Below are 27,396 nucleotides of genomic sequence, written 5' to 3' on the forward strand. Positions count from 1 at the left end.
GTGCCTGAGAACATGAATTATGGGCCACATGCTGTGTGTTCAAGTACTTATTTCTGTGTTTACCTTCAATTGTGTCATCGCCGTTATGGCCGAGCATTTACTGTACCTCTGTGAAACAAGTCAGCAACTCACCAGGGTTGTAAGTTCCTGTTTTTATTTGTAGCTGTTATTTACTTTATGTCACTTCAGCAATTTTTTCTTCTTTTTTTCTGTGGTCTGGGACAATCCGCTGTCCAATTGTTCAGAGAGCTCTTTAATCCACCCTTAAATCTGAGTCGTGCAGCGCAGCCTAATAGGATCGTAGTATTAACCCTGAGGACAATACCACCAGCTGTCGCAGAGCCCCCTGTTGGCCACCAGGAGGAATGCGTTGGGGGGGGGGGGTGGGGGGGGGTTAGCGAGACACAGGGGGAGGTGACTGATAGAGAGAGAGACAGACGCAGATAGTCAGAGATCGAGAGTGTGTGGAGCGCTTAGTCTCATGTGGAATAATCAAGGAAGCTGTTCGGAGGAGGAACGCACAAACTCATGAAGTCCTTTGCTTTTGGACGACTACCTCTTTAACTTTATTCTAACCCCCTTCCCTCCTTCCCCGCTGTTAACCAAATCCCAACTTTTTTTATTTCTTTAAAGTTTTTCTTTCTCATTCGTTTCTTCTCTCAATCCCACCTACTCCGTCATCAGTCTGCATCCTTTCTATCTCGCCCCACCTGCCGCGTTAACGCTCTTCTATTTCTTCCGGAGTGGTGGCGGCTGTTGGCCCTGGGCTGGCTCTATATGGCTGAATAAGTGGTAAAAAAGGGGGGGGGGGGGGGGGGGCGCTTGCTCTGGTGGTTTTCTCTCCGGCGGGGGGGAGGGGGGGGGGGGGGGGGGGGGGGTTGCGAAGTAGCAGTCAGGACCAGGACAAGCAGGAGGAGGAGGATGGCAGTGGCTCTGGATGAAGTGTGGGGGCGGGTGAAGAATGTCTGCAAGCAGAACGGACTGCTCATCCTTTCTGTGCTGGCCGTGGTCATTGGCTGCCTGATGGGCTTCTTCCTCAGAGGCAAGCAGCTCTCCGAGCAGGTCAGTTGTATAAAATGCCTGGTGATGATTGTGACGCCTGGTTCCCTCCCACACACACACACACACACTACGCACTTGCCCACCCGCCTGCCTTCCTTATCTCCCCCCTCCAGTGTCTGTGTGTGGCCCCCTGTGTCCTTCTTAAACGCCATGATGTATTTGGACACCACAACTCCTAATACAAGCAATTCCCTGTTCCCTGCGTCTGCCTTTTAACTTCCACTCCATGTGCTGCACACCAACATCTTCACAGTCACACACACACACACACACACTTACACTAAGGCACGAATGAAAACAAATGTCCATCCACTAACCAAAAGCGGAGAACAAATAGCCATGTATGTTATTTGTGCAAAACACACACAAACATATATATGTATCTTTGTGAGGGCACAATATTGACTCACCTCCTCTGAGGCTTCATCATAACTGCAACATGCCAAACTCCAACCTTTACCCTAACCTATAGCATTAAGGCAGGAATGGAATATTATATTAATATTTTCTTTAATCAACTGAAAATAAGACTTGTTGTGTTTTCGTTAGCTTAGAATGAGACGTTTTTATCTATATGTAGCAAGCCGCCTTATTTCTACAGTAGCCCGGAAAGGACAAACCAAACACATTACATTTACATTTTCACGTCGGCCACCACACGCTTGGCACACTTCAGAAGTTTCAGTTGGTTGCCATCTAAAACTTCACTGCTAGATGCCGCCAAACCTTCACACTGCACCCTTAAGACTCTACAATGGGAAGAATTCACAGTATACACACTCAGCCGCACACAAATTCACTTCAGATAATAAGGTTTTCATCTCAACTTTAAAAACCAGCCTCTTTTTGCCTATTCAAGCCCATCTAATTCTACCAAAGTATAGGTTTCATTACCACAATAGGACCATTAATGTAAAAGACAGGACTATGTTATGAGTGTCTTTACCTTGTTCACACTGGAATTGCAAAAGAGTGTAAAAAATACAGCATTAAGACGTTTCTGATGAGAGAAGAAGAAAGAAACACTGCATGACAGTACTGAGCTTGTTCCTAGAATGGCATTAAATTGGTTCATCCAAAAGTAAATTTGTCTGATGCAACGGGCACACTGAAGCCGAATGGAAAAAGACACGAGAATTGTTTTTTTTTCTGCTTTTCAAAAATGCAAAACAGTGTCTCATCAGTCGCTCAGATTGCCCATAGCTTCTCAGTTGGACTCAGTGCATCCATGGAAAAGGATTGCCAGTGGGGAGATTAGTTGTCAATCACTCACAGAGACATGAAGTCAACTACATACCATTTGTGTTCACTTATATAATTCACACGTGACTGAATGGGAAGTGGAATTGAATAGTTCAGAGAATGCTCAGAGGCTGGAGATGAACAGAGAAATTCTGCAGATAACTGAGTGGATGATTGTTTCTCGAAGCACTTTGATAATCAATGAATTTACTAAGAAAGACACGAAGAAAATGCTGCAATTTCAACAAACGTTTGATTTGTGTAGAAAGCATGCATGTGTAGAAAAGCTACTGCTTAAAGGGTGCTTGAAAAATGAAAAGGTTTTACAATTGGGTGGTGGGTGTTGGCCTGTGTGGGATTATGACATAACATGCTTGTAGGTAATATCTGAGCGTGCCTGTTCAATCAAATTAATTTCTAGCAGATCCTTATGTGTTGAGGGCCAAAGCGCGTCTGTTTTTACACGGAGCACAATGTGCATGTGACCAAACTCACACTTATATAAGTGACCCTTTTTGTGTCTGTAACAATTGCTGATGCAGCTCAAAGTCAGTGAGGTGAACAAATGGCTAAATCACTGCATCCTCCCACATGGTCCGGTTTATGGCGGTAAAACACGGCTCCGGTTTGCTTGTCCTTGCTCTACTGTTGACAGATGAGGGACTCAGTAACAGCTTGTCCGTCGTGCACACGGACAACACACATGTACACACAAGCACGTGCACGTTCATGTGCACTCTGAATATGTGCACAGACCGATAAATAACAACACAAAGCATAAAAATGTACCTGGCACCACTCCACACACACACACACACACTCACACACACACACACACACTCAACCATTTGGCCTAAAAGCTTCGTCTCTCCAAAAAAGCTTTTATTGCTCCACCATCTCTCTGCACAGATGTGCTGTACTCGCTTCACCTTTGTTTTGTTTGTCTGTTGCCTTTTTCTCCTCATGACTTATCGTATTGATATTTCTGGTTTTATTCTTACATAATGGTTAAGTTTTTTAAATCTTTGCATTGTGTTAGATGCTTAATGCATTTCAAATTCATACTTATTGAAGTATTAATCTGTTTGATTTTCTGAGTATTCGCCGACATTTTGTTGTTGTTTGTTTTTTTTGACCGCTTTATTTTTCTGTTTTTTTTGGCCTCAACATATCAAAGTCTTTAAAGTTGTTATCGAACATGTTCTCAAAAAGTTGACTATTTACACACCCAGCAACATTAGCATTATTTCAGATTCAGGTGTTTTGGTCATATTCACTCTCCTTTACGCAGTTTTTGGTCTCCACCAACTGCTGAGTAGAATGGCTCTGGCTCTTTAGAGTCTAAATGTGCCCCTATGTTCACCAGCTCGTTGCTAACTGTGTCTGTCTGCCGTTTGGTGTTGGGCAGGTAGTGTACAAAAGGTTTTTGGCTGAAAACAGCTGCCTGCTCAGCTGGAAACGATGTTGATGAGATTAGACTGGTGAGACTGAATCAAAACAGTAAAGTTGCACGGCCCGGAAAACCAAATCCAAACTCTGTAGAGCGGAGGGGACCTGCACAGACGGGTGATAATTATCTGTGGGTTTGTCACTACTACCGATACCGTTCATATTACACATAGTTATTCACATAAGAATATTGAACACTGCAGCTTTAAGTGAAGTTGGCTTGGCCAATGTCTGGTCTGTGTTCTGAGCTCTTCACCTTTTTTACCTGATGGTGAACTCGTTTCAACTTTTTCTATCGATATCCAAATTTCAACCTCCAAACCTTCCAGGTGAATGACACCAAAACAAAAACTATGGCTGACTGCGACAACCTGATTTTTACCTGAACATATCTACAGAGAAAAGGTTGTTTTCCTTAACCAGCTACCCAATTACACATCAACATATTTTGACATCACTATACATGCAGGTCAGGTAGGAACGTCACAAGTAGGAACTGCGACTTTGAGTGGCTTTCCACTGTACTTTTCAATCAACCCGGCCTCACTTCCAACTGGTCAAATGCCCACGGTTGGACTGATGCACCAGGCTTTCAACTAACTCCAATATAAAACACACTTGCGTAGATCATTACAAGACAGTCAGAGCAACTGACGTAGCACAAATAACGATACACTGCCCGTGAGAGGGGTAGCTAAAGCGTCATAGTTAGAAGCTTAGGGCCACTGACCAAGCGTCGGTATTTGTCGAGTTGGAAGTGACGACGTGTTCTGAGTTGAGTTCTGAGTTTTCTGGAACGCAGCATCTACAAGTTTGTGGTGTAGAGTTAGAAGGAAGTGAGCCTACCAGACCTTCAAAGCCCGCTCATCAGCTGCTATTAGCCGCTTTAGATTGAAAATCCACTCGCTCACTCACGCGTTCTGAAATGAACTAGATAATAAAGCTTTGCCTTTTTACTGCTGCACTGCAATTCAGTTGCAGTTAGGGATTGTTCTTTTTTTGGTGGATTTAAGAGACCTGATATCCAACACCTTTGTGTTATCTGCTTAAAATCAAACCCATAACAAAAAAGAAACAAGAAGACAAACACGGACATTGTGGAAATGATTTTGTACATTTGGTTGTCTCATATGTTGCAGTATCTGACTTCTCTTTGACTGCAGATTTCTGCATTTCAGTAATTAAGTCCCTTCCTGATCACAATTGCTTTACCATACAATAGAAATACAACTTATAATTTAAATAATGCTTTCAATCATGTTTGCAATTCTGAATTACCAATCTGAAGGAAGTCTCTGCAAGCTGCTGTTTGCCATGCTGTACAACTGAAACCAGTCATCGTGATGAAACGTGATAAAATCATACAACCTTTTCACGTGAGACTCCACACGGCAGCATCTGTGAATACAGATGAGGAGACACACATATAACAGATATCATTCAATGAAACGATATAATTCATATCCAACAGCATGGCGGCTTTTGTGAGAAGTTATGTAATTGCAAATGATATGATCTGAATGTGCAATGCAGCTCAGGCCCTTCTTTGTAACCACAGTGTCATTAAACAATTAAATAATATTTGACATTGTGTCCACTGTGGTAGATAGTTGCTCCATTTCTAATGACAGTGTTTATTAGACTGAGACTTAATTCTGTTCATTAATCTTTGATTTAAATCAGTAATAAAAGTCTATCCCGATATTTGGAATAGACGGAAACTCCTTGCAAATAATAAGAACCTTTTCTAAACCTTTCACACAGACACAGAAAAAAGCACATCGACAACTGAGAAAAGATTTTAAAAAATGACAGCGTCAGAGTCTCCTGAGAGACTATTTCATCAACAAAGAGTATAGTTTGAGACCTTGAATTTATAGCAGGAAGCCGGATGGCCAAAGAGCTTGGTGGCTTTTCAATAGATCTAAACAAAATGTAAGGGCCATTCATGCTTTATATGAGAGAAAATGTATCTAAAAGTCAAGTCTGAAAGCCACTGCACAATGTTATGGATGGACAATATAAACATATACAGTATATACGTTGTATACCTTCTGCAGATTAAATAAATAGATATAAAATGTTAGAGGTGCTAGTAGGGTTTTTAAGCTTGGACAAAGCTAGGCTAGCTGCTTTCCCATGTGTCCTGTCTTTGTGCTAAGCTAAGCGGCTGCTGCCATACAGACTTGGGAGTGGCTTCGATCTTCTCATCAAACTCCAGGCAATAAAGCAAATATGTGCACAATTACAAGAAATTAATGCATTTTGTGACTCTTCTTAGCATCAAACTCTCTTTTGCGAAACAGCAAAATCTTGCAGGACAATGATTAATAACGGAAGGAATGGGTTAAGGTTCAGTTCGGCATCGTGAACATAATTATGTTAAATATTTAACAATATCTGTCTAAATAAACGAGTGCTATGGCTGGATGCCTGTGGAACTCTGTGCCATGCATGAGCTGTTTTTGAGAGTTTTCAAATAAGAAACTCAATCATGCAAATACAACAGACAGTCAAACTCATTTCAATGGGTCTAATGTTATGGCGGCGCGGTGACGGTTTGAATCTTGATGTCTTGTTAGTGCAGAAAACAACTCCGCAGCCATGAACACATCGCATTACAGATCCCGTATCTAATAAACAACAGGAATAATGCAGGTCACCACCGTGAGTGAAATACTCACACCACATATTTTGCTTGCTCTTGCAGGAGGTTAAGTACATCCAGTTTCCCGGAGAGCTGCTGATGAGGATGTTGAAAATGTTAATTTTGCCCCTCGTCGTATCCAGGTAAGAGCAACACAACTCCACACACATAATAGAATTAAAAAGAGGAACGTAAATCAGAAAGAATTATAGATTTGCTTTGAAATTCTTATCACTATCACCTGCGGTTCTGCAGTTTTATTGTATTGCATCGTCAACGCTGAAATGGTTTGAGCCAAATGAAACTAAATGAAACTGAACGACAAGGCAGACATATCTGTAGTCACTGGTATCACTCTCCTCAACCTATAGATATAATGTGGAGTGTGATGCATTATTTGGCCGAATAATTTGGCAGGAAGCACGCTTTTGCCTCTGGCAGCAGTTAGTTCTGCTGCAGTATGTTCTGCTGAGAGCATTGAGACTGAAGTGTTTTACTTTGTAGTGACGTCAGAAAGAATTTATTATGAATGTTTGACTTTACATATGAAGAGCCCTGTACTACACGGAATAGCAGAGAGTGTAGCCATTTGAGAAATGACAGTCCATGATAAGAAATGTCCCGATATTAATGTGAATTAGTTTGAAGTGCTTTTGACATTGCCTCAGAGACACTTTGCAACACACTTGTTGCAAAGTGTTTGTGGTGCTTGATGACAAAAACAGGTCACGCACCATCTGGTGACAGCGCTGACTTTAGTTGATTATTTCAATATTATTCCACAACCACCATCAGACTCGTCTTATTGGAAAGGCGTTCTGGGAAATGTAGGACATTACTGTTAAAACACAAGATAAGGCTGATTCATTTGTGAAGCACCTTTCAAAAACAAGGCAATTGAAAGTGCTTTACACAAGACATGAAAACAAAAAGGTATAAAGACAAGATATAAAAGAAACACAAGTCGATATAAAAAGACAGGATTTAAAAAGAGAATATAATAGAAGATACAAATGAGCTAAGATTGAATAAAATGGATTAAAGTGGATTTAAAGATCAGTTACATTGCAGTGCAAGGTATTAATGAATAGTTCTGAATTTGATTTAATGAAAGGCAGTGATGTAAATGTGCTATTAACCAACCTGCTATATATTAATGACTAAATAAAATTAGGTTTCGAAATGTTGAAAAAAAATAAGCAGTATTGTCTGCTTGTCCGCTGAAGACTCTTAAAAGTTACAAATGTACAGTTACAGTATATACAACATGTTGGCCATCTCACTGCTGCTGCAGTTTGGTTGTGACGCTCCACACAATGTATCCACCATTTAACAGCCGCAACATAAGCGACGGAGTAGGTTGAACTACCACACGCAGGCCGCACGCTAACCCTCTCAAGTGCACACAGAGAGGGCTGGTGAGGAGGCAGACGGGGCCGGACGGCTGGTAAAATGACTGTATGGTGATTAATGTAGATGAAAAGCACAACCTCGATGATATTTTGTTTTTCTGCACCCAATTACCTTTTTCAATATCAAGGATTAAAGGGAAATGTGTATGTAGAAGTAAACCTGTTGCCCTTTTAATGGCTTTGGATGCATTCTTAGAAGCGTAGAGTCTGCCAGATTTTCCAGTTTGACTATTTTAGGCCCAAAGCTCTTAGTTGCCTACATGAGGTCAGTGATGGCCACCACACAAAAACTCCCAAAACAAATCATGCAAAAGCACCGGTTACATGCTGGGTGCTTTGTGCAATAAGCTACTTACAATCTGTGCAACAGCAAAGACTGGATGAGAAGTTAATCCTCCCTCCGTCACTCTGCCCGTCTCTCTCGGTCTCCCTCTGTCTGTCTCTCTGCCTCTATCTTTCTGTGCTTCTGTGTCTGCCTCTTGCATCTTTCTTTTTCTGTCTTAATCTATGTTGTTTAAACAAAAGGCAAAGGGCAGTAAGACTCCTTATCTGTGCATGTATTCATGCTAGTGGTCCACTCTCCCAGTTTCACAGATTCAGAGCAGATCACTTCGGTGCGGGTCTCCTGCCAAACAGGAGGCACGTGAGGACAAGCGACGTTAATTACATCTAATCTGAAACATGCATGTAGGCAGGGCGCCAAACCCAGCCGGGTTAAACATCATTTCAGCAGTTCAGTGAACGTAAAGGCAATCGGGGCAAACATTCCACAGGCTGCTGGAGCTTCTGTTGAGTCTGAAACACACGATGTGTTCTTGGTGCCTTCCTTTGACTCGTTTGAGGTAAGAATGGACAATGACGGTGGAAGGCAAGGCGCTTCACAGAGGATTCGGGGCATATCTGCATATCTTTGCAAACCTCTGCAGACACGCACGTCAATCTCATCCTCAATGCATGAAACACAGTCTTGATCGATATCCTGCTTTTCTCTCTCCGTCTTTCTCTTCTGCGAGACCAACTCATGACAGCAGAGTGTATCTAGATTGGGACGCAAAGCCCGGCTGGTTGACATGGTGCATGGTACAGTAGGGCTTATCTAGGGGTGAATATCCGCCCCAGCCCTATAGCCTGACTGTCCCTATTTTTCCCCCCCTCCTAGCACCATCTGCGCACCAGCCGAAGCGGAAACCAGATTATCCCATGTCCACGTCACGCAGAATCAATGGGCACTCCACTTACCGCCTCCTTATGTTTCAGGTTTCTTTTATATTCACATATTAAATAGAGCTAGATTTTGATAAGAATACATTTTTATTCTTGGTTTTTTGGTTAAAGAAAGCATTAACATTTTGATAAAGCCCTCTTATTTACCAATGCTTTGACTGAGATCTGAAGGTCAAAGGTGAAAAGCAGTTTAATGATATGCAGCAGCTGCACAAACATATGGCTGATCCGAACCGCATCAACTGATGTTAGGGTTGTAATGATGAGAATAATATCACAGATTAACGGTATTACATTATCATCATCATCATCATCATCATCATCATCAGTTCCAAAGTATAACTAAAGCATGTTAGTTTATATGTAAGCAGCATCATGTCTCTACCTTTAACTCACAAGCTACTTTTGCGATACCGTGGATAACAACACGGTAGGATAACCGTCAATATTACCACGATACCGTTACAACCCTAAATGTGTCACTCTTGCTTTTGATGCTGAAGATGCTGTGACACAAGTGCCTCTTTCCAGAGTTGTGTTTCACTCCATGTATTTATCTGTATGTCCACGTGACTCTTAGTTTTTTCTCAGTCCGTCTCTCCTCATGTGGCTTTAAGCTGAATGCTCAGTCGCACACAGTGAAGAAGAAATAATTGGAAGATGAGCGTTGAGAGACAGATTTGAGTGGGTGTGTCCTGCAGGTTGTTTAGAAGGTTTTGAGGAATATGAATATCATGTAGCCTGGAACATGTGTTATGAATATTTCTCTGACTAAAAGAACAAAATAGAAAACAACTGTGAGACAGCACTAATGTAGTGAATAGAGCATCAAAATGTCCATGTAGCCTTTGTCTCTTAACGCCGTGATGACTCAGAGGGGTCACCATGCGCCTAGTTGTCAGGCTGTGTGGTGCAGGTCACGATGTGTGTGTCTCTTCAGCTCAATGCAGCCTAATTAGTTTCGTTGGTTGTACTGCGAGATGACCCAAGTTCATTCTAAATTCCTTAAAGGTACGTCATTATAAGGCCATTCAGGAAGAATGTCTAATCAACTCGTGGACAGTGACACACATTTATAAACTGCAATACGCACTGGAGAGTACACAACGTCGAAGAATATAAAATTACAAGTAGGATCTCGTTAAAAGGAGGGCGTATAGCTAATTCGTTAAAAGGAATGTTTAACTCGTTATGAAACAGACTCAATGTAATACTGATGCCACTATGTGACCTACTATCAGCTGGAAGATTGGCTATTTCTATACGGTGATGGTGGATAATCGTAATGCCTGTCATCAAGTCTGATGTAGTTTTAGACCCCAAACACAGATGAAGAAGAGTTGATGATGCAGCAATAGAGTACAATGATTTAATGAGGAAAGTAGCTTACAGCAGGAAGGCCAAAAAACAGGCAGGGAACCTGGGGACAATCCAAAACACTAAGAATGCTAAACACGGAGTAAAACTAAACACAATGAGGCCTTGAATATAGAAACCAGCAGACGACCTGAAACAAACAAACTAAATACACATGAGACTAATCAACTACATCAGGCAGGCAGAAGACAATTGCAGGAAGTAGAAACAAACATTACACATGGGCAGGGTAACTTTCAAAATAAAACAGGAAACAGACTAAACAAAAATCCAAGTCCATGATCAGTCTATTCACAGCTGACTAGCCTGTTAGCGGTTAGCTCAAGAAGCTACAAAAGGTCACCAACTAGCCCAGAGAATAGTCATTACCGAGCCCAACCACAGCACAGTTGAGTTTTGTTTCTACAAGTTCTTCAATTGACTGCTGGAAATGTTTCTTAATGATGTTATTGTTTTTTTCTACGTTTCCGGGTATACAGAAACCCAGCATCTGACAGCGATGCCGGCTCAACAATTCAGGCAGCAGAGTTAGATGAACAAGAGGTTTATACTGAATTGGTTTTCTTAATCTCGGCATACAGAGAGACTGAAAACACACACAGCAATGTACTGCCGGGCACAAAGGATTTCTCTGATCCCTCACTCTGATGGCCATAAAACCGCACTGACCCAAACTATGAGCACAAAGCTCAACTGAGAAAGCAATCAATTGTTTATTAATTTCTTAGATCATGTCTGTTTTGTTGCTTAGTATTTTTCATTAAGCAATGGCAAAAAGACCCTCTCTTGGCTTCATCTTGATGTGGCCCGTTTGCCCACATCTCCAAAAGACTGGATCAGTACACGAATAATCGCCCACGTCATAAGCCTTGACCTTCATTTGAACTGTTTTTACAGACACTGACTTGTATTGAATTACTGATGAGTGTGTCATTAACAACTGATTTGGAAAGGCCTTGAAGGCAAAGTTTCTCATAGAAACCGGAACGACACGAGTCAATATATTTGAATTATTCATTCAATGTTGTGTCCTGGATTCCTGATATTTAATTTGTGTCCATTAGTAGTAACCATTTGTTGTAGTGATCTGCTTCTTTCCTACCACTACGGTATCCTGAATTGTAAAGCTGTTGATATAGTGCGACATCTAGAGACTTTGAAAATCCCTGGAGCATCAAATGGTGAAACTGCCTTCATCAACGCGGCCTCTAGTGATCTGAGCTGCTGAAGCAAAGGCCACAGTGTCACAGACACATTTCATGGATGTTATGGATAACCACACTCCAAGGAGCCTCGGCCTTCTCTTCTCTCATCTGGTCGAAGGATTACTGTAAATCTCTTGCTCAGCAAAGGTGCCGGACTGTAAGCCCCTTATGGTCAAACAATCTTTTGGCAGATCTACTATACGTGTGCTTGAAACCTCACGATCGAGGCAGCTATAAACATGGCATGTGACGCAGTGTAATCTCACTTTACCTCAGATATCAGAGAGGATAGAGATCTCAATTTATATAGTCTGTGTTCAGTATCAGCAGGCAAGTTATTCAACTTCCTGTCAATATGAAGCAGAAGAATAATATTTGAATGGTGCTCTTGAGTGTGTGGCAGAATGTGCGTTTTATCGCCGCAGTTTTGCTGGAATGTGCAGAGGCCTGTTGAATCGTGTTTTTTTTTTTTTATTGTTATTCTACCTGCTTTGTTGTCATATAAATACATGTGACGGGTTCTTGTGAGTTTGTTCTTGTCATTGTGTTAATTACATTGATTTTGACTATACGCATTGTCCGATAATGACGAAGCATCCCGTCACGCTGGCGTCATAGTGAGGTTATTAGGAGGTGGTTCAACTGTAGTAGGACAGCACTGAAGGCCCAGGTATAAAACACACGGCCCGCCACTGGGTTACATCATGGTTGGGCTTATAATAAGTACGTAAAGTAAAATGTTAAGAAATATATTAGACTACAGAAAAATACATAACATCAAAATAACTCACCAACACTTTGGAACACAAACAACCAACCGTCTTCACTCCCTCGGACTCCCGGAGCATTTTCTCTGACTGTCTAATAATGATGTAGATGGATTTACAATGTAGTGCGTCTCATTAAGAAGCTAGAGAGTGCCTCGTGTGTCGATATTACACGCCAAGGGGCAAAGCGTCGGTATTTGACGCCCTGGGAATGAACAGTCTGGACAGACACAGTGAACAGCTAGCTGGTGAACATAGTGGAGCATTTAGCAGCTACAGAGCCAGAAATCTTGCTCAGGAGTTGGTGGAGACCGAAAACTGAACCACGGGGAGTGTTAGTTCACTCTGTTGGTGTGCACTACTTGTTGGCCAAGTTGCCAAGTGCAGGTTAAAGGAGTCACAAACCAAAATGGCCGGGGTACCATTGGCTACATAATATCGGAAAATACGATGTTTGACTGTGATATCATCATCAGATATAAATGCACAGCGTGGGGAGGAGGAAGAGGAGGTCATGAGGTAAATCCCTGCAATAGCAAATGTAATCCCCCCCCCTTTGACCTCCTGGTTGCAGTTTCTGGTTTCCCAAAGAGCTGCTGTAAAAACTCAGCATCAAACATCTGGACATGTAATTCAGTTGAAACAGTTTGTCTGTCATTTCCCAGAAGATTGATGTTTTGTTGTGCCGTCAATCCACCTAAGCTTGACTTTCAACGTTCTGATTTTCCTGCTGGAGGTCGTCTAATCCCTGACCAGACCAGGACAAGCCCCCAAATGATCAGTGCTGCTGCTGCTGCACCTGTTGTCTGATATAACAAATGGAGCAAGGTGGTTTCACACAAGCTGTGTATCTTATTGACGTTGAAATTCCGGTCACATCACTCGGTTAAAGCGATAAACACACAGATATAGGTGGTGCACCCTTGAGAGTGAATTTCAAGAGTTTTTATGTTTAATAGATGGGAACAACATGTTGGGCAGAATAGTTATAACTTGCAAGTCAGTCCACTGCCGTCTGTAATACCTTTGATAGGAATTCACACCGAGGCTAATCAAGCACACTTCCCTCAGCTCCTACCAAAGGAATGATTGGCCCCATAATAGCCCCATTTATAAACAACAATTTACTGCAAATTGCATTTATATAATCATCACACCTTGCTGTCATTCATGCAAAGCACAGTAACATAATGATGTTCAGCTGGGTAAGAATGCATCATAAGCGCTAAAAGATGCAATGCAAAGTTCACAGCCTGGAGAATTGAAAGAAGGCGTCCTTCAAGATTGAGAGAAGTGAGACATTCATTAATAGAGAGCTGGTTTTAAATACATAATGATTCTTAGCCCTATTGAATTATAAGGAAGAAATACATTTTTGTAGCTCGACTTTGACTGACAAGATAAGGAACATACTGTAGCTGTGGGCTTGGTGCACTTCTTGTGTGCTTCTGTGTCTGCTTGAGCCGGTTCAGTTGGTCAGATAGCCTTTCTTTCTATTTGTGGCAGAAGTAAGTAGCAATCCCAATAGACCCATTTGAGGTTGCATTAATGCATTTTAGCTGGATATATAATTTGATAATTATAAAAGGCTTTTTGGTTTGAAAGAAAATGATTTAAATCAAATTTTAGCTGGCATTATTTGTATTCACATGCACAGAAATAGCCTGTGTGCATGGAAAACAAATCTGTCACACAGAAGGAGATTTCAATATTCTCATCAAACCTTCAGCAAGAAAGCAAATACAGGCGAGCATAACCCACGCATTCAGTTACTTGTGGCTACATTTCAGTCATGATTTCAATTTATTTTTCAAGGCTGATGTCCTACCTGGTCCAAAATGTGCTTAAATGATGTAGAAAAATGAATCTGGGACTGTTTGGACAGTAGACTACATCGATACATTTTAGCTTCTCTGCTGCACATTTGATTGTATTGGTGCAGCTAAAGTCAGGCAGGGGAACATACTCTATGTTGTGATCCCAGGCTCCAAAGCTGTAATAAAAATATTCTGGGGCTGCAGTGCAGTAAAAACATTTCACTCTTTTTAAAGATGTAAACATTGAGCAGACTCATCCCCAATGTGACCGTGAAAGCCAGACATTACAGAGATGATAAATGGAGGGTTGGCAGGATGAGGTGGAGCACAGTGACTGCAGGGAAACGACTCAGCAGCCCCTTCCAAACAGAAGCAGATTAGTTGAACAGGGAATCTTGTCATTCCAGCTCAAGAGACCCTGTTAAGATCTCTCCAACGCGCTCTCTCTCTCTCTCTCTCTCTCTCTCTCTCTCTCTCTCTCTCTCTCTCTCTCTCCCCCCTTCCTTCCTTCACTGGCTTCACCTTCCTGCTGCGCCGCCATTTCGACACCTTCCCACAAATGACATCAGCTGCATTTCTACATCAGCTGTGGTGCAAATTGTATGATGCTTCTTCTTTTGTTCTTTTTTGGAAAATTTACAGAAAATGTCACCACAGTCAGTGCAGCAAAAAAGAGTATCTGAACAGAAGGGCCACTCAAAGCAGCCCATTTAAATGCAATGTATCCCATTTATTCTTTAGCATGTTAACCCATAAGAACCCAAACCAATTTTTCCTTAAAGGAAAATCATAGGGGATATAAAACAGACTAAATGAAATGTCACAATGGGCGTTTAAGTATGAATGTATTACTCATTTGAAAATCAATCAACTTTGCGTTTTTTTTTTATTAGTAACAAAGTTATACCTTTTTATTTACATTTCCACGACAAATGTCAAAATTATAACTGGTTAGGTTTAATTAACCAAAAAATCTTTTTCAGATTTGTTTTACAAGACAAAAATGTCTCCTTATATGATCTTCAGGGCATCCTGAACACTGTATCGTTCATTCTAATCCATACTACAAAAAGAAATATTGAAATTACGATGCGATTAAAAATTGTAATCGTTACCCAGCACTACTTTTTATAAATAAATTAGTTTGATAAACATGGTTAGAACAGTTTAGATGTAATGCAGAACATGTTACCAAAGCAGTAGAATTGTTAAATGTGTTGAAACTTAGCAACAAAAACAAGCTTTTTGAAATTAGCTTGTTTTTGAAGAGAAGCAAGAGACAAAGAGACAAACGGATTTGGGGAGTAACTTCATTCAATTTGATGCTTTCTTCTCTCTGTTATTCTCTAGGTGTCATAGATTGCCTCGCCTGAGACGGCAGAGCCAGTATCTTATAAAGGCTTCTCTGGTTTGAAAATAGGCTTATTTAGTTTTGTTAAGTGGTCCCATCATGTCAAAGCTGTGTGATCTTACACTTAACCAAAGCCTTGATGGTTGTGTTGCTTGTACATCCACACATACAGTATGTTATTAGGATGGATGTTGAACTTGAATGATATTCTCTGATATTCCACTATAATTAAGAGTCATCAGTCTTTTGAATATTGGTGGTTTGTTTTCCTCATAATGCACTTGTGACCCTTTTGTGAAGTCCAACCTTGTGAACCTATAACTCAGTAGTAATATATTCATTAACCTGCAGTTGAATTGTGCAATTTAGTGCCACTTAATTATTTGGTCCATAAATACTTTGAGTGCAATTGGGCACAAAATGAGTTAGTTGAACATCTGCAACAGCATACCAATGAGCTAGCCCCCCCCCCCCCCCCGGACACTGAGGCAGAACAAATCAATTCTTTAGCAGTAGTTTCACAAAGTCCTCGATTTCAAACATTAACCTCTACCTCCCTGTCTTTTTGTCTCCGCTTCCTCTCCATACTTCAGTTTGATGTCAGGTCTGGCTGCCTTAGACGCCAAGTGCTCCAGCCGCCTGGGCATCATGACCGTCTCCTACTACCTCTGGACCACCTTTGTTGCCGTGGTGGTGGGCATCCTCATGGTGTACATCATCCACCCAGGTGGAGCCGCTCAGAAGGAGGACACTGGGGAAAGCCAGAAGCCGATGACCAGCTCTGCTGACGCTCTGCTGGATCTCATCCGGTAAGAGGGCCGCGGTTTTAAAAGAATTTGGGAATATGATGGCTTCATTCTTTGAAATCTTTGGAGTGTCTTGTTTATCTTTTATGTGTTGGAGATGTACAAAAACAACAACTAAATCTTCTATGGTATTGATCTCTAAGAGACCACGAAATTAATCTGGGGATTGCAAGATGAGTATTAACATAGGAAACCAAAAGATCATGTGGCTTTTCTAATTTAATTTTTTTCTATGCAGACTAAAGGGAAAATGTATTATAAGCACTGAGAGTAAAAAATAATGTTCTGCTTGTAACCTTCAACCTGCACAGCACCTTCCTTTAAGGCTGTTTTATAACACGGTGGCCGTGACCTGTATATTTCTAGTGGGAGCAATGCTTGAGGTCAGAGCGCAAAGCCTGTAGCCTCGTGTGCCAATGGGTTATTGTGCTAAGCTAATTAGCGCTGTTGAAGGACGTAGTGGGCGTGTGTTTGAGGTGAACCTGGGTCAGCAGTAGAGTGAGAAACATGACGGTGATGAGGCCCTGAGAGCCGCTGTGTCAGCGTGACAGTCGGTCAGTGGGCTAAAGTCAACGGCATGTAACACAGAGAGCTCCCGAGCCGTCGACTTCATGGTGCCATCACAAATGTTCAATGAACTATGAACGATTGAAAAATAATCCATGTGTTGTCAATAACATTTTTTATCCTTTTTTTATTTTTCAAATCATATGAATAGATTACATTTCAATGAGTCACTTTCAACCCGTATGTACAAAGAGGGAGTAATAAACTGGCCAAGCCATGAAATCCAACTATGTACTGATCATGTGGCATTCACGGGTGTGTGTGTGTGTGTGTGTGTGTGTGTGCGTGTGTATTTGACAGAGCACAGCTGTGCTTTGGATTTATCTCGCAAAGCTTCTTTACAGCGTTCATCTATCATGCAGGCATGCTATATCGGTGCACCAACAAATGGTCCCAACTGTCTGCAGTCGTGTGTGTGTGTGTGTGTGTGTGTGTGTGTGTGTGTGTGTGTGTGTGTGTGTGTGTGTGAACTATAGGTATACATAATGAGCACAGTCTGCATGAATGTGTGTGTATACTTGGATGTATTCGGGGCTCTGGGGTCACAGTGGTTCATTAGCCTGCTCAGACACAGAATAGGCTGCTGATTGGTTAAGTGGTCAAATCCATGCAGCATACTGACTACAGTACTGAGTTCCCCCATATTGTCCCCGTATATCTGATGTGCCATATGTCTTTTGAGTTTGTAAGTTGGTTGTGATTTGAGTTCTGTGTTGATCTGGGATTCATAGCCAGTACTATTGTCATGCTGATTCTGTTCTTCTCTGCATAAAGAATGCTACAAAATGAATCTTATTCAACGGCCGGCAGTTAGTAATCAGCAGCAGTCTGCACCACAAACAAAAGGGGCCTGCACACCATTGAATGTATGACAATGTCGCTGTTCATTCAATGTCTGTTGTGTAAGTCCTTTTCAATTCTAAAATGTGAAAGAGTTTGACCAAAGGGCTATTTATTATCAGAAACGCATTAAGTTGGCGGTGAAGGACAAAAAATGTAAAATCATTATTGGAGAATTTACTAGTTTTTGAGTTGCAGCCTCCGGAGGTACGCATGAAGGGAAACATCATGCTCTCCACTGTGTTCCTGCATTATTATTGTGTTATTGTGTTCTATAGTGTTCCTACTGTTTCCACATTGTTGTTATACAATTTGTTATTACGAGTAAAGGCATTAAGTGTGACATGCTCCCTAATATCAGAACATAATTGTGGCGTGGCCCTGGTTCAACACAGTACAGGTTTTTAGTACATGCTGGTGGGTCATTAGTTGACTTTTCTCAGAGCTCTCAGTCAGAGCACTTTTTTTGGATGAGTCAAATCTGTTGAACAAGCTTTTATCTAATCTCAGCTCTGTCTGGTTGCTGGGCATCCATTTTCCACTCCAGATCCATGTGTGTGTATGTATATATATATATACATACATATATATACATACACCCCTTTTACATTCCCTTATCCCATGTTGCTATAAGCCACCTGCTGCTCCATCTTCAGGTTTCACTCCTTCCTGCTCATTTGAGTCTTCTCTGCTGCAGTTCATTTTAACACTTTAATTAGCCAAGATCAATGAAGAAAGAAATATTGACTGACTGCACAAACTACGTTTCTTTCATGTGGAACATGAGCGAGTAGACGACATTGATTATTGTTCACAGGGTGAATTGTGGCAACGAACTTGCTGCGTCTGTCATATAGTGTTTTTGAATGTTCTTGTTTTTATTCAGTGTGACCTTGCATTTACTTACTTAAAACTATACTTTTAAAATACCTATGTATAAAGTAATATCTGAAGGACTTAAACAAATCTTAAAATTCTCTTCCCCAGCAACATGTTTCCAGCCAATCTGGTTCAAGCTACTTTCCAACAGGTAAGTAAAAAAAGTTGAAGAAAAAGAAAAATCCCAAAAGATGTTCAAAACCCAAACTGCTCCATCACTAATTTGGAAGTGACAACAGGCTAGCTGATTTCCTAGTTCCAGTCTTTATGCTAAGCTAAGCTAACTGGTTGCTGGTGGTAGCTTCTTATTTAGACATCTTACCGTCTAACTTTCTACAAGAACGCAAGTAGGTGTATTTACCGAAATGTCAAGCAATTCTTTGTTTTAGATGAGTATATATGATTGAATATATATATATATATATATATATATATGATATGAAAATATATGTTATTTAGTATATAGGAAAGTGCTAAAAAGTTTAAAAAGTGCTATCATCTTTATTTGAATATTCCACAGGAACAAAGTTCATGAAGTAATACACAGTCTAGTGCGTTCATGGTCATTCAAAAGTTATTCCCTCCCCCATTCTGCTGCTTTGAACATCTCTATTGGTGTCATGAATACTCTGCTGATGTCGGGGCTTGTGCTGTGTTTTGGTTTCAAGTATCGAACCCAGAGAGTCCCCGAGCTTATCCCCAAACCAACGGTGGCTCAGATCCTGGATGAGATCACCACACGCAGGATCTACATCTACGGCATCCAAGATGACAACGGCACAGATGTGCAGAATTTCTCCCTGGATCTCACGCCGCCACCTGACGTCATCATGAAAACCTCCCCCGGTACCAGCGACGGCATGAATGTGCTGGGGATTGTAATTTTTTCCGCTACCATGGGTAAGCGGTTACCATGAATCCTGCACACACATCTCCACAGAGTAACATGAACAATGCACATACATTAAATATGTAAAATTGCATAATTGCAGTCTTGGCAATCCTTGAATAGGTTCGTTTAGAATGTGTTGTGCTCCCACGAGGGAGCAAAGAAATGATGACACTCTTCAATATACACAGTTGAATGCGTCATTGTAGGTGTACGATTGATGCCTTTATCAATTAATGAATGCAACAAATGTTGTATTTTTTTTTTCCAACACAGGAATAATGTTAGGAAGAATGGGACCCAATGGAAGCGCTTTGGTTAACTTCTGTCAGAGTGTGAATGAGGCAGTTTTGAAGATTGTTGCCATTGTCATCTGGTAAGCGTTGTATCTTTGAAATAAGAAGTAATAAAAGAACATTTGTGAGCCGTTTTGCTGAAACAATTTTAGCTGAAACTGCATTAGGAATTTCTCATTCTTAGCTTTGGTGTATGGACGACAATGTTGGTCTGTTGGTCAGTCAGTTGGCCATGAATTTAGTAAAGGCATTCATGCTCCCCAGAGAATGAACCCTACTGATATTTGGGATCGCCTGACTTTTCCTCCAGAGCCAATTTGAATTTGTCATTTATGGTTTTGAATGAAATGTCTCAAAAACTATTGGACAGATTGACGTTTCATTTGGTACAGATATTCATGGTGCCCTGGGGATGAATCCTCATGGCTTTGGTGATACCCCGACTTTTCATCTAGCACCACCAGCAGGCCAAAAACATCTTTCTGATGGATTGGCAGAACATTTTGTTCAGATAGTCATGGCTAGACGATGTATCTCTGTGACCACTTCCAATGTCTCACAAATATTAAAAGGATTGTCATAACATTTGTTCCAGACAGTCATATCTTTGGTGATCCCTTAACTTTTGATTCTGCATCATTATCAGGTCAGAATTTGTCCAATGTGACCAAAATTACCAAATACCTTTAAAAAAAATAATACTTTGTGTTAATGTTAATTAGCAAAAGTTAGCCTGCAAAACTAAGACGGTGAACATGGTGAACACTATACCTGCTACCTGTTAGCACTGTCACTGTGAGCAAATTAGTATTTAGTTCAAAGTACGGCCTCACAGGAACACGAGCGTGGCTGTTGGAGAAGTCTTGTTGAACAGTAAATGCATGACCGTGAATAAAAACATTTCTTCATTTTATGAATATACACTTTACCTCCCTCACAGGTATTTCCCTTTTGGGATTGTATTTCTGGTTGCCGGTAAGATCTTGGAGATGGATGACCCTTCAGCCATGGGGAAGAAGCTGGGTTTTTATGCCATTACGGTGGTAATGGGTTTAGTGCTGCACGGCCTCTTCATCCTCCCGGCCATGTACTTCTTCATCACTAAGAAGAGCCCCATTGTTTACATCAGAGGCATTCTGCAGGCCCTGCTCATCTCCTTGGCCACCTCCTCCAGGTAGGCTTGCTTTGTTGCACATTTAAGGTTTATTCTTACAATGAGTACAACCATTCAATAAAAATAAGCTTCAATTTAAGGTTCACCAGAAACTGATGGCTACTTACCTTCCAAGGTTAGAGCATAGACATGCTTTTAAAACAATATTGCCGCCGTAAATAGAGTGGCTAATGGAATTGTCCTTGAATTAAATGGATGTTTGTGGGGTTTAACTGTGACCCTTTTGACCCCTTAGCTAATATTTCTATCACACCTTTATCACAGCATCTCAAAAAAAGTATCAAAATGTGCATGGTTACTGGCTATTTGGCAGTTTGACAGTTGTATGCAACTTATTTGAATACTTAAATGTTTGGTATACTTACATAATGTTCTTGTACAGTATATGTATATCAACCCCAGTTCTAGCATTTTCCCCCATCAAAACACAAACTGTGTGTGTGTGTGTTTAAGTTCAAGAGTTACAAAAGGGAAAAACATTTCCGTCACATACTTTTAGTTTTTGGTTCTGATATCAACAGCTTTCAAATGAAATCAATCAACTAAATAAACACATTTACAAATGTACCTATTTGAGGCAGTTTTAAGGCACTGCTGATGTTTCATCACTTTGTTTAGCGAAAGGGCCCCCACAGAGAAAATTACTACATGGAGTATTATGTCAATCACATCGTAAACAGCTCCTGTATTTTGTGATATTATTCAATTGATTATTATTATTATTATCATTATTTCCTGTTTGCAGCTCTGCCACTCTGCCTATCACCTTCAAGTGCCTCCTTGAGAACAACCACATCGACAGACGCATCATCCGCTTCGTGCTGCCTGTCGGGGCCACCATCAACATGGACGGCACCGCCCTGTACGAGGCCGTGGCAGCCATCTTCATCGCCCAAGTGAATAATTATGAGCTTGACTTTGGACAGATCATCACGATCAGGTAAGACAGGCTAAATTTAGACCTTCATCCAATATCGGAACTGCGAAATCTTTTTTAACAGCAGTTTATATGATTTAATGCATTTTGTTGGATGACTTACAGTGAAAAAAAAAAAAAAAAAAAGCAAAAGGCTTAAAGGGCCACTCCACCTAATCGTAGCCCCAGTTTATGTCTCTCACACGTATTCTAGCTGCTGGTAGCGTTAGCATTAGCAAGTCTGATAATGCCAGTGGAAAAAAGTAATCATCCATGAACAAGATTTAGTTTTCTACTGTGACAGTAAACACAAACATGAACCCACAGATGCTTTGAGTTTAGCAAGATATTTCAGGCTGACCAACATTAACAGCAACAGACAGCAGGGGCAGCTATGCGCTGACATTGTGGTTAGCTGTAGTTTTATAGAAGGTTATGTGCTGTAGCTATTTCAGAACCAGGCAAGCTCCTTTTCCCCTTTTTCCAGTTTTTATGCTAATCTAACCGAACCAGCTGCTGCCTGTAAATTCATACCAACTCTACAGATATGTGAGTATAGCATCCATACATTGGGCTAGCTTGTGTCAAAGTATTCCTTTAAGATGATCATGACTCTTTGGACAGAGTCTTATCTCAACAGCAATTTTGCTCCCAAAGTGTGACGATATTTGCAAATTTCATCTGGGTCAAAAGAATGGTACGGGCATACTCGTGGTGTTTTGAGTGCAACGTGAATTAATCTGACGTCACATATTTAGTTTAATTCTGAATTAATAACAAATATTATGGGATTTACTAGATACACATATATGTAAATGTCACACAGATTACGCCTCATATGAGCTTCTTAGTCTGATCTGATTTCTGCTAAATCAGTCTGGAAGCCCCGGGGACACAGACAGACAGACAGACAGACAGACAGACAGACAGACAGACAAAAACACCAATGGTCCTCTTCCCACCAACGTCCACCACCACATAACATTTGAGCACAGGTGAACTAGCCCACTCAGGTCCAGCAGAATGGTCTGCTCCTCCTCTGATTTCATGACATGTCCTTCTGTAATAACATTAAGCAGACCTCTGCTCATGGAGGCAGTCTGTGCCATTCCCTCATAATCCCTTTGGCGGTAAAACCCATATGACCTGTATTACTCATCTCCCTTGTCACGCCAGAATTATAATAATTTTTCCCTCTCTCTGCATCCTGTTCCCGTGCCGTTTGGCTGCTGACCATGAAGCTGCTCCATCTGCATGCTAACCTAACCCCAACCCCCCCCCCCCCCCCCCCCCAGCCCTGCAGAGAGACAGTTTATCTCAGAGGTCCATGTCTCGAACAAAACATCCGCTCAATCATTCTCGCCACAAAGGGGTGGAAGAAGTATTCAAATACCTACTACAGAGGTATCTTCATCAAGATGTACTTAAAGTAAAATAGTAAAGGCTCGCAATATGCTGGCTTTCAGAGAGCAACAAAACAAACCTTAGGTTTAGGCAACAAAACCATTTAGTAGGTTATAGGGAAACCGGCCTCAGAACATTTGCTAGAGGGCCATGAGAAAACCATATGATTTGACAAAAGAAATCTACCTTCACTGCACTCCTGAGCAGTGGTTGTCCAATTATAGCTGAGCAGTTGTAATAAGACACAATAGGCCTGTCAAGCTTTGTATTCCTCCACATGCTGACACTGGAAATGGGACTGGAGTAAGAGATACTTGGTATCTAAAGAGTTTGGAGGCTAATTCCAAAAATATAAGACTAAAAGTTTAATGAATGGATTCGACTTTGTTTTAATTGCTCTAACATAAGCTACATTATGCTAGCATGCTTAGCTACGGTACTAGATAACTGAACATTTCTTCGAAAGGCAAGGGACACTATGTTATTAGCTCTCTGCATTAGTTTGTGGGGCCACAGGATGTTAGAAAACATCCCCCTTTTCATTTTACAGTGGAGACTCTCCGCCGTTCTTGAGTGGAAGGCTTGACAGCCTCACCTTCCTTCAGTTCAGAAAGAACATATATACCTTTGATTAGAACTTGTTCTTGTTGTAATTTATTTTTTACTATATTTACCTTACTCGTAATGCTATTCTGTTTTGCGCTGGTGTCAGTATTACTTCTATTACACTTGATCATCATTACTCTATTGTTCATATATGTTTACATCTTTAATTCTATTGTCTTTTGTTATTCTTCTGTTGTAATCTCTGGCACAAGAATTTCCTTCGGTATTAATACAGTTCCATCTTATCTTTGCTCCTGTACATTATAACAATGCACCCTGTTCCTCTGTCTGTCTCCTCAGCATCACTGCCACTGCAGCGAGTATCGGGGCAGCAGGAATCCCACAGGCCGGACTCGTAACCATGGTGATTGTGCTGACCTCTGTGGGTCTGCCCACCGATGACATCACTCTCATCATCGCTGTGGATTGGGCTTTGTAAGTAAGGGTTCATCTTTCCATCGTGAAAGCCTGAGCACACTGTAAGCCGGCCTCTGCATGTGGTTATGACAGTCAAGTGTCTTCCAGTGAATGTAATCTGTAGGAGTTTATATAAACTGTTCCACCAACATACGCCACAGTGCACAGGTGCCGTGCTTGATGTGTTTGGAATATCATAAGCCAATACATTGCATGAACCTGAATCTGATTGAACCAAATGGCCACCCAACTCTTTAAACTTTAAACTTTACGACTGCAATGAAATATATTGTTTTAGATCAGGAACAACATCTTGTTTTTCCAGGCTTCATGAACACGGTGGATGACTTTATCATTTGATTATTCTAGGGATCGATTCAGGACCATGGTCAATGTGTTGGGCGACGCTCTGGCCACAGGCATCATGGCTCATATCTGCAGAAAAGATTTTGTCAAAGAAGGGGAGCAGGTGAGATCCTGCCAGGCAAATAAACCATCTGTGTTGTCTTCTCACGGCTCTACAGACCTGTGTGTATGAATGTGCATCTCAGTTTGAAAGACGTAGAAATGTTGTTCATGGTATAACATTTGTTTATAATGCAGTCAATTAGGCACAGACTGATTGTGTGTGTTTGTGTGTAGTGCAGCCACTGACTGATTTCAACATTCACAAGGAACTCCAGTTCTTTGCAGTCTCTGTATATTTTCTGAAGTAAGAATTATCAAGCTCCAGGATAAGCAGAAATTGAGTCGAGTCGTGTCTTTCTTTTATCTTTGTGTGCAATCGTATCGCTTCAAAAATTTGCATTCTGTCGAAGCCAGCTGTTTTTCCTGCGTCATCTATTATGTTAAGCTAATCAACGTCTGGCTCCAGCTGAATATTTAACAAATAGTGAGTGGTATCAATCTTCTCATCTCAGGCTGAATATAGAATATTTTCAGGGGAAATTGTAGTAAATTCATGCTGGCAAGTTTATCCAGTTTTACCATCGATAATAATGCAAAAGCTTTACGTTTTCTAATTCATCAGTTGGACCCAAAATGATTCTGATAATGGTGAATATGTTCACAAGTGGCAGGAGACTACATTTCATCTTCATAGTAATAAGCTTGGCATCGTGCCATTTAATCTGTCAGTGTGACAGCAGTGTGTAATCGCACATGGGAGAAGTTTGTTTTTAGGGCTTTCTGCCAGAACAAACCTACTTGGTAAGGTTTAGGAAAAGATCGTGGTTTGTGTTGAAATAAACCCTTTCTGGCAGAAAATCCTTAAAACAACCTTCTCCTGTGTGCTGTATAATCCATGCATTAACGTTTCCATGAAATCAGTGTTCAACCTTTTTGTATGAAAGACATATCTGCACATTTAAAATTCATGTAATTCCGATTCTTCTCCTCCGCGATCGCTGCGTCCACCAGGTGCCTCTGATCTGTGAAACTAAGCCCATGATAAGCATCCAGCAGATGATGGCCTACCAGAATCAGAAGAATGGCTGCTACCAGCCGCCTCCACCAGGCAGCAAGCACGGCCACCCCTCCCCAGATGTGGCTCGCCTGATGCAGCTGGAGGAAGGCGTCCGGCCACTAGAGAAGAAGAAACACGCTCACTCCTCTCACCACAAGAGAGAGCACAGGGATAAGGAACACTGTTCCATTGATATGAACGGGCTGGAGACTAATGTATAATAAAAGCAGCTGCCCTGCCAACAGCTACTGACACGTCTACGGCTGCAGGACCGGCAGGAGAGGAAGACATATTAAAGATTGAGGTGATTAAGTTCACATGCATTTCCCCTCCGAGAAGGAGAGCAGCCCAGGGTGGATAAATACAGACGACCCTGAAAAAAAAAAAAAAAGACTATTTTTGTTTTTTCTACAGAACATGAATAACAACCCACATTTGTGTATATGTTTGTGTGTGTACATATTTATCAGATGTGTATTATTTGGTACAAGCAGTGAGAGTGCACTGCTCTAGCCGACAGTCATTTCAAACGGGAGAACTCATCTTGTTCAAGCTTTTACGAAATCCCCCCAGATCTGTGAGTCAGCCCCTCTCAGTGGAGCGGAAATGGAGAACGTAATGGCAAATACCAGATGTAATTTAAGGAACCTATCCCTCTGTGGACAGAAAACATCCACTCATAACTCTGTTTATTAATTCTGATCTGGTTTTGGTATGTTTTTTGCAGAATTGGGTTTTTTGGAGCATTCTTCCAATAAATTACCGGACTTAATAATGCGCACAACCAAGAGTGGGACAATACAAGATAACTTAGCTTTCACAAGAAACCTTTACTTTGACACACACATGTGCAACAGTTTGGGTCACATTCAGGAAAACAAATGTCTCATATTTTGGATTTATCAAATGTTCCCAGCCACATCTTTCCCTCCACTTCTCTTCTCTGCCTTGTTGTCCTGAGTCTAAGTGGGTCCTCTGCCTCATACCTGCAGTACTGTACGGTCATTGCCAGAATCAAGACAAAAAGACGATGAAGGTCACGATGAAATCGAAGACGAGCGTCTGTCCTTGTGTTGAAGTCATGTTAAGTTGTCTATGCACCCCATTGTATTTCCTCTTTGCCTTAAACGACCAAAGGAGAAGCATGTGGGACCAGTGCGCTAATGAAGTACCCTGAAAACAACACAAACAACACAAGTCGACAATCACAGGTCATACTCGGAACTCTGTCCATATGTATATGATATATGCTGTACATGTATGTATTTTAAAAGTAAAAAAAAAATGTAGATTTTACTAAAATGTCAGTGTGTTTCAAGAGCTGCCATTCTGTATTTGTAAAAAGAAACATTTCACTGTAGTCCGAACTCTGTAAAAAAATGAAAAATATATAAAAATGTACAAATAGTGTACTATTGGAGTTATTTTCAATGGTTTGGGTACATGAGAGAACTACAGATGCAATAAAGGTTCCAGTATATGACATTTCAAGGACTAAAATGTGCAATAGAAATCTGACAGGCTGCATCTTCTCTCTTAAAAGGCATATACATAAGCAACATACTTACTCATAAACCTGAGCAA

The 27,396-nt window shown here is 41.1% G+C and overlaps 1 protein-coding gene across 2 annotated transcripts; it reads left to right on the forward strand.

The window, feature by feature from the left end:
• Positions 1-921: 921 nt before the first annotated feature.
• On the forward strand, positions 922-26,033 carry slc1a7a (solute carrier family 1 member 7a; the record flags this gene model as incomplete). Of its 2 annotated transcripts, none has more annotated exons than XM_079172820.1 (11): positions 922-1,062; positions 6,464-6,543; positions 16,147-16,362; positions 18,754-18,796; positions 19,314-19,545; positions 19,811-19,910; positions 20,771-21,004; positions 21,750-21,944; positions 24,231-24,365; positions 24,717-24,822; positions 25,767-26,033. In XM_079172820.1, 11 exons carry the CDS (start codon positions 922-924, stop codon positions 26,031-26,033), a joined length of 1,749 nt encoding a protein of 582 aa, XP_079028946.1. The 2 variants fall into 2 exon arrangements, with proteins under 2 accessions (XP_079028946.1, XP_079028947.1); XM_079172821.1 differs by having other exon boundaries at positions 24,717-24,816.
• Positions 26,034-27,396: the final 1,363 nt, after the last annotated feature.

Source organism: Pholis gunnellus (genome assembly GCF_910591455.1).
Source record: "Pholis gunnellus genome assembly, chromosome: 14".
NCBI classification, from domain to species: Eukaryota; Metazoa; Chordata; class Actinopteri; order Perciformes; family Pholidae; genus Pholis; species Pholis gunnellus.